This window comes from Apodemus sylvaticus, chromosome 18 (assembly GCF_947179515.1).
Source record: "Apodemus sylvaticus chromosome 18, mApoSyl1.1, whole genome shotgun sequence".
Classification (NCBI taxonomy): domain Eukaryota; kingdom Metazoa; phylum Chordata; class Mammalia; order Rodentia; family Muridae; genus Apodemus; species Apodemus sylvaticus.
In genome coordinates, this window is record NC_067489.1 from 59,418,028 (window position 1) to 59,435,380 (window position 17,353).

Sequence of the window (17,353 nt, forward strand, 5' to 3'; positions counted from 1 at the left end):
AAAAGAAACAGGACAAGACAAACCAAAACCAAACAAGAACAAAACAAAGTCAGAAAATTTAAAGGGAAGAAGAGAAAAAACCCAACATCCTAGCATTGCAGTATTCAAGAATAAACACAATTAGATTATTTTGTCATGTGCAATGAGGTATTTGTAGTGTTTACTGAACAGATACAGAGTCACAAGAATAGATGAAATTCTCAACAGAGGCCTCAGTTCTAGTCCTCCATCTGAGAAATATTCTGCCTTCCAAACTCAGCAGGCAATTTATTAGAGTGCGTTGTTGGGTGTATTTGAGCCTACACAAACTAACTAACTCTACTTTGGTATTCTATGCTTTGTCAAAAATACTTATGAGAGAATACCATATTTGGTCTAATTAATACAATTTGGACAATTTCAAATACAGGTATATGTACCTGCTACCATATCTTCTAACCATATCTTTTAGTTAGAACAGTTAGCAGGACTTGGGCATGGGTTAGTTTAGTTTGGAACTCACGTTAGTGTAGATTTCTGAGCATTGCTGGCCAGCAGAATTTTGCACAAGGAGCCAGGGTTCTGATCTCTGTTTACAGTTTGGTTGTATAAATTTTGGTTTGCTGAGAAAAACTCATGCTATTTAAGAAATGTTTTTGCAGCCTGGAATTATTCTCTAGAATAACGAGTTCCTCTTTAGTTTCCAATTTCAGAAAATTTACACTTGCAGATTACTATTTTCATAGTTTTTCTGCACTTGGTCTTCTTGAAGTGAGGTAGGATGGGAGAACAATTATAATACAGGAAGGCAGAGTGTGGTGAACTCTGAGTACCATGCTCTTTTCAGGGCACCCATATTCTTAAGTCCAAAGTGTGATTACAGAATACATTTGTGATAATATAATACATTTGTGATACAGCAAAATTCTAGTGTCAATTTACTGACTATAGGACAGAAAAAAAAAACCAAAAAAACCAAATGCTGTATTATATTTCTTCAGTGACCTTAATGCTATGTGTTAACTGAGTAAACTAGTAAAATACAAAATGATACTTTTCAAATAACATACTTTACCTCCTCTGCTGTAGGACGCTGAGTATGCATACTTCAGTGTCCCTGAACTTTTGACACTGAGAACTGCTTTAATTCTGCATCTTCAGAAGAATACCACCATTGACGTGTGGACTACGTTTTCTAACTGCTTGTCAGAAGAGTGGAGCATTCGCTTGGAGCAGAGTTGCCCATATTTCTTGATACTGGCAGATGAGGGTGTGAACAACCTGCAAACACATTTCTTCAACTTTGTAGTCATTCAGGCCTGGGCAGCAAAGGTCAATATTGTCCTCTTCTCAGGGCAGATGTCTGACATCCTCCGTCTTTATGCATACTTTATGCAAAGCTCACATGAAAAGCAGATGTTTTTCAAGAAGGTAATGTATATCTAAAAGGCCGTGTTCTAGAATTTTATAAACATTTCTAAATTAATTCAGGGAAGATGGCTCAGCGATTTAAGAGTGCATATTAGTCTTACACCCATGTTGGGTAGTTCACAACTGCCTATAGCTTCAGCTCCAAGGGGATTTGACTCCTCTGGCTTCTGCATGTACCATATTTACATGCATATACTTACAGACAGACAGACAGATGGACACACACATACACACACAACTAAAACTTAAATAAATCTTAAAAAAATACTTCTTGATTCAATATTGACTCTACCTGCAATAAAGAAAGTATTATAGATTTAATAGGAATATATACAGCTTAATAGCAATAACAACGAATTAATACTAACAACATAGAGACGTTTTCAGGTACTCCTTGTTATACAGTAGTTCTTAATCCATGGATTATTCACATTTGACCATTACCAAAATCCCTTGAGGCAAGCATAAGAATCATCTAAATTTGAAGATAACGAAATAGAAGATGCTTGAATAAATAGCCTGTTCAAAATCAACACCGAGTGAGTAGTAGGATAGAATAGAAATGTTATGAGAAGCAATATCACCCTGTCCCATTTGCCCTAACATTGTGTATGCGAAATACAAGTTAATAAAAGACATGAAATTGGAGACTAAGGTATGTCTCTGTTGCTGAGATCTAGTAGTGAAATGATAGATTCTGTGGTTATCTTCAATGAGAACACACTGGAGCGTAAAGAAGGAAAAGACAAATGGATTTATTTCTTTATAAATAACTTCATTCAATCATTTGCTTTTCAAACAATCAATATTATTTTCTATATTGGTGTATTTGAGAAGTAATTTGTTGAATTTTTCAGAGTAAAGCATGTATGCAGACTTTATACATAAATCTAACTTGCTTATTATTTTACTAGTTAAGGTGATTTTGCATACAGGTATTATTTCATATCTTATATCAAAGTAGCTTAGCTTTAGAACCAGTTAATATGTGTCCCTCTTTGAGAATTACATCATATTTATCATCATGCATTTGCATATATGCAAATGGTTTTGTGACATGATGGGATAGTTTATTTTGCTTTTGTTAGGATTCCTATCATTAAAGTTTTCCTAACTCTGCTAACTGTGAGCAGTAACAGGCCTGGGCTCTATTTTTAAACCTAGGGGAAGTATTAACTACAGAATTTATGTTGTAATTCTTTTTTCTTTTCATTGACCAGAGCTCACTGTGTAGCTCAGGAAGGCTTAGAATTAATGAAGATCCACTTTCCTCTGTATCCGTGAGTGCTGGGATTAAAGGCATGTGCCACTATACCCAGCCTGAGTTTATAATATTCTGTTGACAGCAGTTTCTGCATCTGAGTTCTGAGAAAACTCTGCCTAGAATAAATTTTAATGGAGGGTTTTATTTATAAAATAATTTATAAATTATTTCATTAACATTCATCTTAAAGAAGTTTTTTTTTTTTTTTTTTTTTTTTTTTTACATTAACCTGTAAAAGTAACTTTTATTCACCTATAAAAATTCTCATTTTGGTCTTAGGGGATTACTGCCTCTTTCTGGTATTCTAGGTCTAGTCCTGGAAGCTTCAGGGCCCAATATATTATAATCTAGACCTAGAATGTTTTCAGCCTCTGAGACTTACTGTTGAATAAGATCATTCCTTCTTAGTTATTTCTGATCTCTGATTGGCCGATTCAATTCAGCTATTCTGGCTCAAACTCCTCTCCAAGCTGACTGATTGAACCTGGCTTCTGAATTGCTCTGATTGGACCCAAACTAACTGAGCTAATCTTCTGGCTCCTCCTTATTCTGTCTTCACCTGTATCTGGCTTGTTCTCTCTCTCTCTCTCTGAAACCTGTCTCTGTACAACTGTCCCAGTAAAACTCTCTCTCTCTCTCTCTCTCTCTCTCTCTCTCTCTCTCTTTCTGCACTGTCCCTCAGGTATCTTTCCATTTCTATTACGAGAGTTGGGAAGATCCTATTCTGTCAGAGCTTTCTCTGATTCGACACTTTGTCTGCCACTCAATCATTCATCACTTTTAAACATGGCTGCTTCAAACTAATTTGACTTTCAATGTTTGGGATTAAAAGTATGTACTAAGGGCATGTTTGTGTGTCAGCAGAGGTATTAAAGGTATATGCTACGGCTGACCCACATCATAACTAGAAATCGGATTTTCCAGTACACAATACAATCTTGGGTTTCACAGTGTGAACAAAAATCCTTCAACATTAACCAATTTGAGGCCTACTTGAAATAGAATTTAAAATGCAGTGCCATTGAAACTGTTGGCTAAAACTGTTTACAGTGACACTGATGCCTGTGGGGAGAGATTATAGTCTCATTTTAGGTGCCTGGTTGAAATTTGTCCTAGTGAAACACACTGAATTTTTTTTGGAGGGGAGGTTTGCAAATATGTTACATTATAATGATGGTCGATTTTCTAAGCCGTTGAATTGTATATTTTATATTATTTTACATTATTTCTACCTTTGTGAAACTTCTAAGATAAGGTGCTATTTTAAAAGGAAAGATAAACAAGTATTGCTTGGCAATGCATTGTAAACATTGCTGGCCATCCTCATTTCCATTAGTGTAAATTTTAAATTGAGAACTGCGTTTTAATATGATTGTATCTTAAGTTTCTCAGTTTTGTCATTGGGAAATAATAAATTTATTTATGACAGTTTTCATACTTTGTTTTGCAGTATGAGAGACTGATTATGATTGTTTACAAAAGCCTGATTCAACATTTGAAAAATTGCAGAGATACGGCTTTAACGCGTCTATTTGGAGATTTAAAATTCAATGATATGGAAGAGGAGGTAATAGAACTTGAAAAAACACATTTTTAGTTGAACTATCTTTTTTAAAAGTGTGTGTGTATGTGTGTTTGTGTGTATGTGTGTGTGTGTATGCATAAGCCCATGTGCTGTGTGTATGAATGTCAGGATATAACTTTGTATATAAGTCCTATCATTTCACCTTGTTTGAGATCAGCAAGTTTTCAGGGTTTCTCTGGTGTAATGGATATAATAATAGGACTACTGTAACCGTAGAAAGTATGAAAAATACTAGCTGCCTTTCCCCTGTTCCTGATCAGCTTATAAATAAATGTCTCCCCTTTGAAGTAGGACTAAGATATAAATGTGTCTAGACTCTGGTGTAAGGACCCTGAGCTTTTCCTATTGTTTATTATATCACGAACATATTAGTATACATATAGCACAATACTACAGTCCCATAGTCCCTTAGCTTTCTTTTTGTCACATTGCCTTAACACATTTTCTAATAACTGCATCCTGGTATACATATATTTCATCATGGTGTCTTGTTTTGTTAATATGGTCTTGGGTTCTGTTTGCTGTACTTCCTGTTCAATCTTTGCCTTGGTTGGCATTGGGATGCATTAGTTTTCATTTTTTGTATTGTATAATATTTGTTTGTAAGGTTTTATGTGCCTCATGGAAATTATTAAAATGTTAGTTCTTTTTTAATATTCTGGATACTGTCTAGATCATTGGAATTATTCAGGCCTCTTTGAAATTCTCTATTTAAACTTGCTGTATATTTGTTTGGGTGTTTTCTTAGTCATCTTTTGTGGTTCATGGATATTGGTTTACTTAAGCCTACTAATTCTGAGAGAATCAGTTTTATAGTTTGTTCCAGGAAATTAGCAACTTTACCTTTTCAAGTTGTTTCTATCGAAGTTTCTGAAATAGACTTTAAATAAACTTTGCAGTTCTTTTCTGACTCAGTGTTACTCTCTTGCCTATTTTTACTTCATACATTTGTCATTTCTCTTACTAGTTTAACCATGTTTCTATAATTTCAGCTTGAGTTTGAATTAGCTATATAGACTTTCATTTTCTTAGGTTACGATCTTTGTCTTTTACTTTTGATTTTCTTGTTTCTTTCATCTATTTTTTTTTTTTAAGAATAGCCTCTTCTCACTTTTGCTGTTAAATGTTGTTTAGTGTTAGGATTTTTCTCTGAACACTGCTTCCATTGCATTACATAGATTTTGATATAGCACACAATAATTTTCACTATATTTCATAGTCTGTTATATTTACTGTTTTTATTATTATGTAATTTTAAAGAAATTACATAAATTCAGTCTGTCTTTTTTTTTTTCACATGAATGACTTAATAGAAAATTTAAATCTGGGACAGGAATGGTGGGACAGTGGTTAAGAGCAGTGGCTACTCTCTCAGAGATGTCAGCACTTACATGGTGGTTCACAACCATCCATAACTCCAGTAAAAGGAGATATGATGCCCCTTGCTGACACTGGTGGGTATCCAGCATGCGTATGTGCAGGCAATACACTCACACTTAACAAAAAATGAATAAATCTAAAAATAATAAAAAGATGATTACAAATTCCTGATGAAAAAATTTCTTTAAAAATTTCATTTGCATATCTAGGGCAGATTCAGTATTTCTTGTGATTGTTCTAATTCACTCGTTTTTATTCTTGCAAGGTTTTGGAGCACTACAAGTATGACGGGGAACTGGACATCTTCTTCAGCTGTCCTATCATATTTCTCCCTTTTTACCCACATTCTGCATTGTTGTTTTCCAGAACTGTTATTTTCTTTTTTTAACTAATGCAAAAGAGGTAATTTTGTGCAGAATACCCATATAAGCACTCAACACTTTCAGAAAGTTGATTGCTATGACATGTGTTGCTTGTAATCCTGTAGATTACCTACACTGTACACACAGGTCTTTTAAGAAAGTGTCTGGAGAGTTTCACTCAGTGATAAGAGAACTAACTCTTTTGCAGAAGATCCAGGGTCCATGTCTAGTACCCACATAGCAGCTCACACTCCATTTGTACTCCAGTCCCAGGGGATCTGTTTCTGACTTCCATGGGAAGCCAGGACTCTCAGGGTTCACATATAGACATATGGACAAATATTCATTACCAAAAAATAATAAAAAAGAAAGTCTAGAATGCATAAAATTTTTTTAAGTAACCCAGTGCCTTGATTCACATGGGAATACAGGATATCTGTAAATTTAATCAATAGAAATGTAGCATTTAGATTCAAGAATATGATGATCTTGATATTCTCAATATTTTTCCTTATTATTATGTGTAGGCTATGTATAGATGCAAGACTCACATATTTTTACTATATCTTTTAAGTGACATCAATGTATTTTACAGTAGTCAAGTTATGCTTGACATACACCCTTTTAGTTACTTTTCTAAATTATTGCATACTTATTTTGTGATTTCATTAAAATTCTTACAAGTGTTATTTTATGGGCATATGGACATATTCCTTGAATGCCAAACATTAATGGTTTGACCGTTTGCTTTTACAAATAATTCTCTTGTGAACACCTTCGTGCCTGTCTTTGGACAGATTTTGGATTGTTCCTTTAGTTTAGCTCTTTAGAACTTGAATGAGAAATATTCGTATATTGAGTGGCAATTCAATGTATTGTCCTATGCCTTTACCTGAACCTTTGCCTGCTTATAACTTCGTTAGGAAAACATGAGGAGTGGCATACCTTAATTTCTGAAACTGTTATTAAAGTATTAAATGATGAAAAAGCACTTTATAACATGAAAATAAAAAACCCTGCAATTGTTATATTACTAAAGAATTTAATTTTTTCCTGTTATCTCATTTTTTTGTGTTTTATTAGAGAATAAGTATTTAAAGAGTCATAGATTTTCTTGTTGATTTTATGTGTATGTATTGGTTAACACTTTTGTAAAAATGTTTTAAAATAATTTTATTGCTCAAAACTTTTGCTCATTTTTTTTTTTAGTGAAAATAGCTGCAGTTTCCATGTCAACCCATTTCTTACTATACAATCAGTGATGAATGAATATAGTTTTCTACATGCTGTGACCTATTACCATTTTCTACTCTTCCAGGTATGTCAAACTGTATGTCTGCTGCAGCAACTCTGGCCAGAAGGGTCTGACATCCGACGTGTCTTTTGTGTCACCTCATGTTCTCTCTTCTTGGAAATGTACCACTGCTACTTAGAAAACAGAGAGAAGGGAGCATCTGTGGAGACATCCGAAGTCAAACAGGTGTGGTTGTTACACTGGGATACACGTTGTTACACCTGGATACACTATTGATTTCTACTGTTGCTTTTTTATTATTTTTTACCTACCATTTTCCGCATGTGGCCCTAGGATTTTTCTCTTGTTTATATGAACTTCAAAACCAGGAAAATCCCTACAATTCCTGTAATAAAGAACTATTCTCTCCACCAATGTAGAGTGTAACAGACAGGTTTTTCATGTACGGATCTATTTAGCCTAAGTCACCCACAGGCAGGCAAAAGAGAAACTACCTACTACATGCTTTCGACTTTTTCTGTGCACAGTGCATGAAATGCTCAGGAAAGCTTTGTAAGATAGGCATGCTATTTCTAGTCCATATTTTAAAGAACTGACCTAAGGCTTTTGAAAGTAACAGTCCTCCAATGCAAGTTATTAAATAATAATGTAGATTGAATTCAGATTTATCTTGTGGAAAGTTCTTACTGACTTTAAAATATACTATCACATTGTGGTACCCTACTAGCTGGGGAGGGACTACTGTTCTTAGGTGTCTTTATTGTAAAAAGGGTCAAGAATCTAGTAGCCAGTTGAGCTTTAACTATGACAAAACATTCATCTTTGCATATATGTGCTCATGGGCACATAGGTAAACACACAGGTGCACATACCATGTTATATGTGATCTGAGTACTATGGAATCTCAGCTGAAGAATACTATTAACTTTCTTGATTTCAGAAATGGACAAGGACATGTTTTTAATATTTGCTTAGTAGTATCTCCTTAAATATAATTTTTAATGAATCCTTTGTAACACATTTAGGCATCCTATTTTCAATCATCCCAAAATCATGATAGTAAGTCAAACTTTCCTCTTTGGAACTACTTTTTTAATATTTTTAAAATTTATTTATTTTATTTTTTATTCGATTTTTTTTGAAATTTTTTTATTTTTATAATCTTTGTTTACATTCCGAATGCTTTCCCCTTTCCTGGTTCTACCCCCCCCCCCCCCATAGGTCTCATAAGCCCTCTTCCCTCTGCTCATTTCCCAATCACCCCCCTCCCATTTCTCTGTTCTGGTACTCCCCTACAATGCTGGTTCAAGTCTTTTCAGAACCAGGGAGCTCTCCTTCCTTCTTCTTGGGTATCATTTGATATGCTAATTATGTCTTGAGAATTCAGAGCTTCTGCACTGATTAATATCCACTTATCAGAGATTGCATTCCATGTGTATTCTTTTGTGATTGGGTTATCTCACTTAGGAAGATATTTTCCAGTTCCAACCATTTGCCTAAGAATTTGATTAATTGCTGAGTAGTATTCCATTGTGTAAATATACCACATTTTCTGTAGCCATTTCTCCACTGAGGGACATCTGGGTTCTTTCCAGCTTCTCCCTATTATAAATAAGGCTGCTATGAACATAGTGAACCATGTGTCCTTATTGCATGCTGGAGAATCCTCTGGGTATATGCCCAGGACAGGTATAGCCGGGACCTCCAGAAGTGTCATGTCCAGTTTTCTAAGGAACCACCAGACTGAAATCCAAAGTGGTTGTACCATCTTGCAATCCCACCAGCAGTAGAGGAGTGTTTCTCTTTCTCCACATCCTCGCCAACACCTGCTGTCTCCTGAGTTTTTAACCTTAGCCATTCTGACTGGTGTGAGGTGAAATCTCAGGGTTGTTTTGATTTGCATTTCCCTGATGATTAATGATGTTGAATGTTTCTTAAGGTGCTTCTCAGCCATCTGAACTTCTTCAGGTGAAAATTCTTTGTTTAGTTCTGTACCCCAGTTTTTAGTAGGGTTATTTGGTTCTCTGGGGTCTAACTTCTTGAGTTCTTTGTATATATTGGATATTAGCCCTCTGCCGGATTTAGGGTTGGTGAAGATCTTTTCCCAATCTGTTGGTTGACGTTTTGTCCTTTTGACAGTGTCTTTTGCCTTACAGAAACTTTGTAATTTTATGAGGTCCCATTTGTCAATACTTGATCTTAGAGCATAAGCTATTGGTGTTCTGTTCAGGAAATTTTCACTTGTGCCCATGTCCTCAAGGGTCTTCCCCAGTTTCTTTTCTGTTAGTTTCAGTGTGTCAGGTTTTAGGTAGAGGTCCTTGATCCACTTGGACTTGAGCTTAGTACAAGGAGAAAAGAATGGATCAATTTGCATTCTTCTGCATGCTGACCTCCAATTGAACCAGCACCATTTGTTGAAAAGGTTATCTTTTTCCCACTGGATGTTTTCAGCTCCTTTGTCAAAGATCAAGTGACCATAGGTGTGTGGGTTCATTTCTGGGTCTTCAATCCTATTACATTGATCCATTTGCCTGTCATTGTACCAATACCATGCAGTTTTTTTTTTAAATCACTATTGCTCTATAGTAATGTTTGAGGTCTGGGATACTGATTCCCCCAGAAGTTCTTTTACTATGGAGAATAGTTTTAGCTATCCTGTTTTTTTTTTTTTTGTTTGTTTGTTTGTTTTTTTTTTGTGATTCCAGATGAATTTGAGAATTGTTCTTTCTAACTCTATGAAGAACTGGGTTGGGATTTTGATGGGGATTGCATTGAATCTGTAGATTGCTTTTGGCAAGATGGCCATTTTAACTATATTAATTCTGCCAATCCATGAGCATGGATGATTTTTCTATTTTCTGAGGTCTTCTTTGATTTCCTTCTTAAGAGACCTGAAGTTCTTTTCGTATAAATCTTTCATTTGTTTGATTAGAGTCACACCAAGATACTTTATGTTGTTTGTGGCTATTGTGAAGGGTGTCATTTCCCTAATTTCTTTCTCAGTCTGTTTATCCTTTCAGTATAGGAAGGCTACTGATTTGCTTGAGTTGATTTTGTAATCAGCCACTTTGCTGACGTTTATCAGCTGTAGGAGTTCTCTGGTGGAGTTTTTTGGGTCACTTAAGTATACTATCATATCATCTGCAAATAGTGATAGTTTTACTTCTTCCTTTCCAATTTGTATCACCTTGACCTCCTTATGTTGTCTAATTGCTTTAGCTAGGACTTCAAAAACTGTATTGAAAAGATGTGGAGAGAGGGGGGCAAATCCTTGATTTTAGTGGGATTCCTTCAAGCCTCTTTCCATTTAGTTTGATGTTGGCTATCGGTTTGCTGTATATTGCTTTTACGATGTTTAGATATGGGCCTTGAATTTCTGTTCTTTTCAAGACTTTTTGCATGAAAGGATGCTGAATTTTGTCAGATGCTTTTTCAGCATCCAATGAAATGACCATGTGTTTTTTTTTTCATTGAGTTTGTATATGTAGTGGATTGCACTGATGGATTTCCTTATATTGAACCAACCCTGCATCCCTGGGATGAAGCCTACTTGATCGTGGTGGATGACTGTTTTGATGTGTTCTTGGATTCAGTGGGCACGAATTTTATTTAGTATTTTTGCATCAATATTCATAAGGGAAATTGGCCTGAAGTTCTCTTTCTTTGTTGGATCTTTGTGTGGTTTTGATATCAGCACAATTGTGGCTTCATAGAATGAGTTGGGTAGTTTTCCTTCTGTTTCTTTTTTGTGGAATAGTTTGAAAAGTATTGGTGATAAGTCCTTTTTGAAGGTCTGATAGAATTCTGCACTAAAACCATCTGGTCCTGTTCTTTTTTTGGTTGTAAGGCTTTCTATGACCCCTTCTATTTCTTTAGGAGTTATGGGACTGTTTAGATGATCTGTTTAATCCTGATTTAATTTTGGTATTTGGTATCTGTCTAGGAAATTGTCCATTTCCTCCAGATTTTCCAGTTTTGTTGAGTATAAGCTTTTGTAGTAGGATCTGATAATTTTTTGAACTTCCTCAGTTTCTGATGATATAACTCCCTTTTCATTTCTAATTTTGTTAATTTGGATACTGTCTCTGTGCCCTTTGCTTAGTCTAGCTAAGGGTTTCGCTATCTCGTTGATTTTTTCAAACAACCAACTCCTGGTTTTGTTGATTCTTTGTATGGTTCTGTTTGTTTCTACTTGATTGATTTCAGTCCTGAGTTTGATGATTTCCTGTCTTCTTCTCCTCCTGGGTGAATTATCTTCTTCTTGTTCCAGGCTTTCAGGTGTGTCATTAAGCTGTTAGTGTATGCTCTCTCCATTTTCTTTTTGGAGGCACTCAGGGCTATGAGTTTTCCTCTTAGCACTGCTTTCATTGTGTCCCATAGATTTGGATATGTTGTGCCTTCATTTTCATTAAATTCTAAAAAGTCTTTGATTTCTTTCTTTATTTCTTCTTTGAGCAAGGTATCATTGAGTAGAGTATTGTTCAGTTTCCATGTGTATGAGGGCTTTCTGTTGTTTTTGTTGCTATTGAAGACCACTTTTACTCCATAGCGATCTGATAGGAGGCATGGGATTAGTTCGATCTTCTTATATTTGTTGAGGTCTGTCTTGTAACCAATTATATAATTGATTTTGGAGAAGGTACCATGAGGTGCTGAGAAAAAGCTATATTCTTTTGCTTTAGGATAAAATGTTCTATATATATCTGTTAAATCTAATTGGTCCAAAGCTTCAATTAGTTTCACTGTGTCCCTGTTTAGTTTCTGTTTTCCTGATCAGTCCATTGAGGAAAGTGGGGTGTTGAAGTCACCCACAATTATTGTGTTAGGTGCAATGTGTATTTTGAGCTTTAGTAAAGTTTCCTTTATGAATGAGGGTACCCTTGCATTTGGAGCATAGATGTTCAGTATTGAGAGTTCTTCTTGGTCGATTTTTTTTCTTTGACCTTTAGGAAGTGTCCTTCCTTGTCTTTTTTGATGACTTTAGGTTGAAAGTCAATTTTATCTGATATTAGAATGGCTACTCCAGCTTGTTTCCTGAGACCATTTTCTTGTAAAATTGTCTTCCAGCTTTTTACTCTAAGGTAGTGTTTGTCTTTGACACTGAGGTGTGTTTCCTGTAGGCAGCAAAATGTAGAGTCCTGTTTAGGTGTCCAGTCTGTCTATTTCTTTTTATTGGGGAATTGAGTCCATTGATGTTAAGAGATATTAACGAATAATGATCATTGCTTCCTGTCATTTTTTATGTTAATTTTATATTTGAGTGGTTATCTTCTTTTGGGTTTGATGAAATAAGGTAACTATCTTGCTTTTTCCAGGGTGTATTTTCCCTCCTTGTATTGGAGTTTTCCTCCTATTATTCTTTGTAGGGCTGGGTTTGTGGAAAGATATTGTGTAAATTTCGTTTTGTCATGGAATATCTTGGTTTCTCCATCTATAATGACTGAGAACTTTTCTGGGTATAGTAGTCTTGGTTGGCATTTGTGTTCTCTTAGGGTCTGCATGAGATCTGCCCAAGATCTTCTAGCTTTCATGGTCTCTGGTGAGAAGTCTGGTGTAATTCTGATAGGTCTTCCTTTATATGTTACTTGGCCTTTTTCTCTTACTGCCTTTAATATTCTTTCTTTGTTTAGTACATTTGGGGTTTTGATTATTATGTGACTGTAGGTATTTCTGTTCTGGTCCAGTCTGTTTGGAGTTCTGTAGGCTTCTTGTATATTCATGGCCATCTCTCTCTTTAGGTTAGGGAAGTTTTCTTCCATAATTTTGTTGAAGATATTTGCTGGCCCTTTAAGTTGTAAATATTCACTCTCATCTATGACTATAATCCTTAGGTTTGGTCTTCTCATTGTGTCCTGGATTTCCTGGATGTTTTGGGTTACAAGCTTTTTGCATTTTGCATTTTCTTTATTGTTGAGTCCATAGTTTCTATGTTATCTTCGGCATCTGAGATTCTTTCTTCTATCTCTTGTATTCTGTTGTTGATATTTGCATCTATGGCCTCTGACTTCTTCCCAAGGTTTTCTATCTCCAAAGTTGTCTCCCTTTGCGATTTCTTAGTTGTTTCTACTTCTGTTTTTAGATCCTGGATCGTTTTGCTCAGCTCATTCATTTGTTTGTTTGTGTTTTCCTGTAATTCTTTAAGAGATTTTTGTGTTTCTTCTTTCATGACCTCAGCTTGTTGACCAAAGTTCTCTTCTATTTCTTTAAGTGATTTTTTTGCGTTTCCTCCTTATTGGCTTCTATCTTTTGACCCATATTCTCCTAAATTTCTTTTAATGATCTTTGTGTTTCCCTTGTAAGGGATTCTAACTTTTGATCCGTTTCTCCTGATTTTCTTTAAGAGATTTATTCATGTCCTTCATGTGTTCCTGTAACAGCATCATGACCAGTGATTTTAGATCCAAATCTTGTTTTTCTGGTGTGTTGGGGTATCTAGGACTTGCTGTTAATGGAGAATTGGGTTCAGATGCTGCCATATTGCCTTGATTTCTGTTAGTAACATTCCTACGTTTGCCTTTTGCCATCTAGTTCTCACTGGTGTTAGTTGGTCTTGTTGTCACTGGCTGGCACTTCAACCTCCTTTGAGCCTGTAAGGCTATTTCTGCAACACTGGCTGACTGGGTTTCCCTGGCACAGATTGCTGTTGTACTGCCCTACTCTTGTGTGCCTGTTGGAGTCCTGCTGTGTCTTGCCCCAAGCAATGTTATACTTGGGCTGTGTCAGTGAACCTGGTGCTCCCTGTCTGCTCAGGCAGTGAAGATGGTGGCGAGGAGTCACTCCCTGTGCTGATCCCCATGTAGGGTACAGGTCCCATGACAGGCTGGCACACAGACGAATCACATAGTTGCCCAGATCCTGGGCACAGGCAGACCTCTGGAGGTTTGCACCTCCAGAGATCTTAAGCTCATGATATCTCAGTACCTGGTGCTGCCTTTTTGCTCTGACAGGCAGTGAAGATGGTGGCAGGGAGTCACTCCCTGTGCCCATCCCTACGTAGGACACAGGCTCTGTGACAGGCTAGCACACAGATGAACCCCCTAGCTGCCCATGTCCTGGGCGCAGGCTGACCAGTGGCCGTTTGCGCCCCCAGAGTTCTTAAACTTGGGATATCTCAGTACCTGGTCCTACCTTTCTGCTCCAACAGGCAGCGAAGATAGCACGGGCATTAGTCCAGTTATAAAGAGGGAACAAAGAATAGTGGTTGGTTGGGTGCACCCGATATATTCTTTATTTACATTTCAAATGATTTTCCCTTTCCTGGATCCCCCCTCCCTGAAAATCCCATAAGCCCTCTTCTCTCTCCCTGTTCTCATCCTGTAGATCTCCCATGAAGTCTTCTTGCTCCTCCAACGAGCCGAAAATGTTTGACTATAGGATGATGTCATCCTTCTCCTATGGTGTCTGCTCCATATTCCATTCCACAGCTACACCTTTTAGATACATCGTTAGCCTGCTGACTTCATGCTGCTAGTTCATAGTATTTGCCTTAGAATATGATATATGGATAGAAGAGAGTACTTATCATGTAGGCCCAACCACCCAAGGTCCTGTGAAACCTTTCCTTTATCACCTGGTTTATTAGCTTAAACATGGTGTCCCTGAAATACTGAATCATGCCAATGCCAACTCTACAAAACTCGAAACTTCCTTTCTCCTTTATTTCAAGCATGTGTAAATGCAGCCTAGTGTCTGGGTGCATACTGACTCTGAAGTAGAGAATGTGTGGCTGTGGAATTCGCACACAGAGAGCTTGGTTACAGAGTTTGTACTTCTGAAAACTGAGTGTGTACTCTCCCAGCCTACCGTTCTCCACTCACCATCATTATTTCCTTCAGAAAACAGATAATTGCTTAACCCTGAAGGACGTGGAAGACTTTTGTAAACTACATTGCCTCAGTGTGGCTTTTCTGCTCCATTTACCTCTCTCCCAGAGAGCTCGCTCAAGATTCATCACTTCTCGTTGGATTCAGGACCTCAAGACTGTTTTAAAAATGGTAAATATAATCTTCATTCACTCATTCTTCTGTTTTGAATAACTGATACATAAAAATCACAATAACCTTTGTGGCAGATTTATATAGCATAGTGTTAAATGTTGAGGTCTTCAAAGGTCAGCTTGCTTAAATCATTCACTTGGATTAGATTTAACAACTGTATTAGGTAGCAATAACAAGAATCGTGGTATGTATCCAACCCCAGGAGGAGCTTCTAGAGGTTTTCCTTCTTTAAATTCTTGTCAGGATCAAGGTTTTATGTGACTAGCTAGGAAGTTCCCAGTGACCATCATATTATATGTTGAGAAGGAGCTGAGGATATTAATACAATGCTTCAAATTTTTTTTCTGTTACAGGTTATGGGTAGAGATAATACGGAGACCTTAGGAAAACTGAAAGCAAAAATTTCTCTTGAGTCTTCCATGCCAATCTTGTGTTAGAACCTGTTAACCCTTCAGTTTATCTTCTTCATTTTAAATGCACAGATTTTTCTGTGGGAAAACTGAAACATTGCATACACTAAATTTGAAAATGAATTTACAGTGGATATGATGGATGTATGTATCCATCATACAGTGGATATGCTGTAATCCCAGCACTTATGAGCTTGGGGCAGGAGGAGCGTTGCAAGGTCATGGCTAGTGTGTGTTACACTGTTCAGGCTCAGCAACCTTGGCTTCACAGTCAGACCTTGTCTCAAAAAAAATTCTTTTTTTCAAGTTTCTTTTGTTCTTTCTTTTTATTATTATATTTCAATCTATTCAAGGGTTAGGTGTGTCTTATTTCACTGAAGGCAGACCAGGCAGTACTCTGCTGTATATGTGTTGGGGGCCTAAGACCAGCTCATGTATGCTGCCTGGTTGGTGGCTCAGTGCCTTTCTTTTTTTTTATGAGTTAAAGAAATATCTGTTGAATTACTACTGACTCCCATTGTGGCCCAAAAATCTCAAAACTTACATAGCACATCTTTTCAATGTGCTTCTGTTCTTTACTTAGGTTTCCCTGTTCACTTTTGGACTGTCAAGAGTAGGGTTTCTAGGGATATACATATATTTTTCTTTTAACATTTTCATATTTTCTTTCCAATATTATATGGTATCATCTTTAATGACTACTAGTTACATCTCTTTATATATACATGTGTGTGTATGCACACGCACACATATACACATAATGTGGATTATGTATATGTACTTATTTTTAGGATCTTAATCTAGTCAAGGAAAGTGTCTTATGTGCAATGGAATTAGAAAATGTGCTCTTCCAACCTAGAGACAGAGTGAGGAAATCATTCTTCATTATCCACACCCAACTCTTTCAAACAGCTATATTTTATAGAGAAGGCACATTGAATAATTACTGTGAAAGAAGAACTAGAGTATTTTAGAATCTCATAATGAAAAGGTCTAACCAAGTTTGCAATGATTCCCCTAAGAAGTTACATGACCCAGATACTGAAGGGTAGAGGACAGAAACCATATTTTTAGAGAAGAAACAGTCTGTGTGATTGTCCTGAAGATAGATAGCATGGTCAAGGAACTGAGGTCCATCAAACGTGTCAAGGATAAAAAGAAAATGGAGTTGCCAATGAAGTGGGAGTAAGAGACAAGTTATGTAGCATCTGATAGGTCAGGATGAGTAAGTTCATCATAAGTTCATTGGGCAACTACTAAATGGCTTTAAGCATGCTCATGGTACTTTTGTTTTTTAGAAAAGTATTTTTGACTTGTCGTGTAGGCCACATAGTGTTGATACAAAATTCCTCTGGGTTTGGGGGAATTAGGGGACTACTCGGCAATATAAGTGTTGATGGTGTTAGAGAGACTAGGGAAGGGACTATTGAACACTCTACACTTGTGTCTCTGAGTATGTTTTTTCTATAGCATTCTGAGGTATGATGTAAACATAATGAAGGCAGCTCAGCTGCATGGGGAGTGTCCCTTTCTTAGTCAATGAGGGATAGAGCGTGCAAAATGCTCCTGTCAGAGTCCACCATGGGAGATGTGGGGAACATTCATGAGGTGTATTGATTTGAGTGTAAATAGAGGTGATTAAGTTACATTACTTTTTCTTGATATTGCTTTCATTACATTTACTATCTTA

The 17,353-nt window shown here is 36.5% G+C and overlaps 1 protein-coding gene across 3 annotated transcripts in view; it reads left to right on the forward strand.

Moving 5' to 3' along the window:
• The window catches only part of LOC127668459 (probable ATP-dependent RNA helicase DDX60), a 124,996-nt gene that overhangs the window by 18,876 nt on the left and 88,767 nt on the right, over positions 1-17,353 (forward strand). For all 3 annotated transcript variants that reach the window (XM_052162111.1, XM_052162110.1, XM_052162113.1), the window contains 4 exons: positions 1,069-1,410; positions 4,125-4,241; positions 7,320-7,481; positions 15,092-15,250. In XM_052162111.1, coding sequence (XP_052018071.1) covers positions 1,069-1,410; positions 4,125-4,241; positions 7,320-7,481; positions 15,092-15,250 — 780 coding nt within the window. The remainder of the gene's footprint in view (positions 1-1,068; positions 1,411-4,124; positions 4,242-7,319; positions 7,482-15,091; positions 15,251-17,353) is intronic.